The sequence below is a fragment of the Mandrillus leucophaeus genome, unplaced genomic scaffold (genome assembly GCF_000951045.1).
Source record: "Mandrillus leucophaeus isolate KB7577 unplaced genomic scaffold, Mleu.le_1.0 Scaffold153, whole genome shotgun sequence".
Lineage (NCBI taxonomy): Eukaryota > Metazoa > Chordata > Mammalia > Primates > Cercopithecidae > Mandrillus > Mandrillus leucophaeus.
In genome coordinates this window covers 2,633,380-2,635,657 of record NW_012101510.1, presented here as the reverse complement: position 1 = coordinate 2,635,657, position 2,278 = coordinate 2,633,380, and the positions used below count along the sequence as shown (strand labels likewise).

Below are 2,278 nucleotides of genomic sequence, written 5' to 3'. Positions count from 1 at the left end.
CTCCCGAGTAGCTGGGACTACAGGCGCCCGCCACCTCGCCCGGCTAGTTTTTTGTATTTTTAGTAGAGATGGGGTTTCACCGTGTTAGCCAGGATGGGCTTGATCTCCTGACCTCGTGATCCGCCCGTCTCGGCCTCCCAAAGTGCTGGGATTACAGGCTTGAGCCACCGCGCCCGGCCTAGTTTCTTTCAGGATACAGAGGTGTGTTTGCTGCTTTTTGTGCTACGTGGATTAAGATCTGAGACTGTTCTCAGAGAAGCATCTAGAAATGTCAGGCCCTGACTGGGTTGGCAATAGTAGTTGGGGAAATCTCAACCACCAAGACGTTGAAGAGTCAGACAGAGTGGTTGCCTTTAGCACAGAGGTGCTTTTTGAGGGCATTCTCCATTTTTGCTCTGAGATTTTAGGGGAAGAAATCTCTGGGCTTTCAGATCTTCGTATCTAGAGGCCACTGTGAAGCCAACTCAGCTGACCCGTGGACATCTCTGATGCAGCTGTGTCACTTTTCCTGTCTCAGGAACCAGCTGCTACTCTCGAAACCTGGACTATGCCCGGCTGCGGAAGATTGCAGATGAGAACGGGGCGTATCTCATGGCGGACATGGCACACATCAGCGGGCTGGTGGTGGCTGGCGTGGTGCCCTCCCCATTTGAACACTGCCACGTGGTGACCACCACCACTCACAAGACCCTGCGAGGCTGCCGAGCTGGCATGATCTTCTACAGGAAAGGTGTGCTCCCGAATGTTGGGTACAGACGGGTACCGTGGTTTACATTTCTCCTGTGGGGGTTCAGATTCAGTTGAGGGAGCTGGGAAAAACTCTGACCTGGGATCCCTGGAAAATCTTAAGATCCCAGTCCCTTGAAGAGCTGCTTAGGAAGGAGCAGTGACAGGCTTCACAGAAAGGATTCCCGGCGGGGCGTGAGGGCTCACGCCTGTAATCCCAGCACTTAGGGGGGCCGAGGCGGGCGGATCCCAAGGTCAGATCGAGACCATCCTGGCTGACACGGTGAAACTCCGTCTCTACTAAAAACACAAAACATTAGCCGGGTGTGGTGGTGGACGCCTGTAGTCCCAGCTACTTTGGAGGCTGAGGCAGGAGAATGGCGTGAACCCGGGAGGCGGAGCTTGCAGTGAGCCGAGATCGCGCCACTGCACTCCAGCCTGGGCGACAGAGCGAGACTCCGTCTCAAAAAGAAAAAGAAAAAAAAAGAAAGGATTCCCCAGAAGGAGGCCGTCAGCCACAGCTCCTGCTTCACTTTTGTGCATCCAGGTCCTAGGAACACAGGAGGGGGATCAGCAACCACTACGTGTTAGGATGGTGCCGGTCGCTGAACTAATCCTTCCCTCGAGAGGCAGGTGTTTGGATGAAAGGAGGGTACATGGCTGGCTGGGGGCTACTGGGAGGCCTCACAAGGCTGCATTATTCTGGTAAACTTACAGTGGTCCGTCATGTTTCTTAAAGAGAAAGACTCACGGTAGTCAGACTAGAAGACATGGATGTATAAACATTAATATCATTTTAGTGAAGGTTTTTCTTTCCGTTACCTTATAACCTACCCCTAGGCACTCCCTTTATTTTCGAATTCCCTTACCTGGGAAAGCCTGTTAGTGGTCAGGTCATCATTTAGCCTGTGGTGAGACTTGATGCGCCAACTTTGTATTGGCAGAGACACCAGCCCACTGGTGACTATATTACTCTTACCTGATGCAGGGTCTTCTTGGCCAGCCCCTGGCTGGCACTAGACACAGCCACATGCCCCCTCAGCTTCTCAACACCCATTGCCTCTCTGCTCCTCTGAGCAAATTCTTTAGCTGTGCTGATGTTTCTGAGGCAGGTAGCCATTCCCGCCTGCCCAGGAGTCATTTGTTTTTTTCCCCCACTGTGTGTTGATGTGATTCATTTCACCCAGTGCTGAAGGATTCTGGAGCCAGCCTGTCAGAGCAAATACTTGCTCCACTGCACACCCGCTGTATGACTTTGGGCTGGTTGTGCAGCCTCTCTGTGCCTCATTTCTTCACCTCTAGAGTGGGGACTGTAATAATAGTACCTGTCCCTTTGGACTGTTCTTTTGAGGATTAAATGAATTTATGTAAAGTGATTAGAGCAGTTCTTGGCTTACTAAAAGCTCTAGATAGATGTTAATTGTTACAGATTATGCCTGAATAGTAGCTATTATTGATGGTTAACTTTTTCTCAGAAAGGAACCTTGTTCTCCATCTTCAGCCACATGAGCTTTGTCTTCAGCACATCTTGGAGACTCTTTTTTTTTGAGAC

The 2,278-nt window shown here is 50.9% G+C and overlaps 1 protein-coding gene across 1 annotated transcript in view; it reads left to right on the top strand.

Annotated features, from left to right (window-relative positions):
- The window catches only part of SHMT1 (serine hydroxymethyltransferase 1 (soluble)), a 53,047-nt gene that overhangs the window by 34,802 nt on the left and 15,967 nt on the right, over positions 1-2,278 (top strand). The window contains exon 6 of the mRNA XM_011975305.1: positions 495-730. Within this exon, the coding sequence (XP_011830695.1) occupies positions 495-730 (236 nt within the window). The remainder of the gene's footprint in view (positions 1-494; positions 731-2,278) is intronic.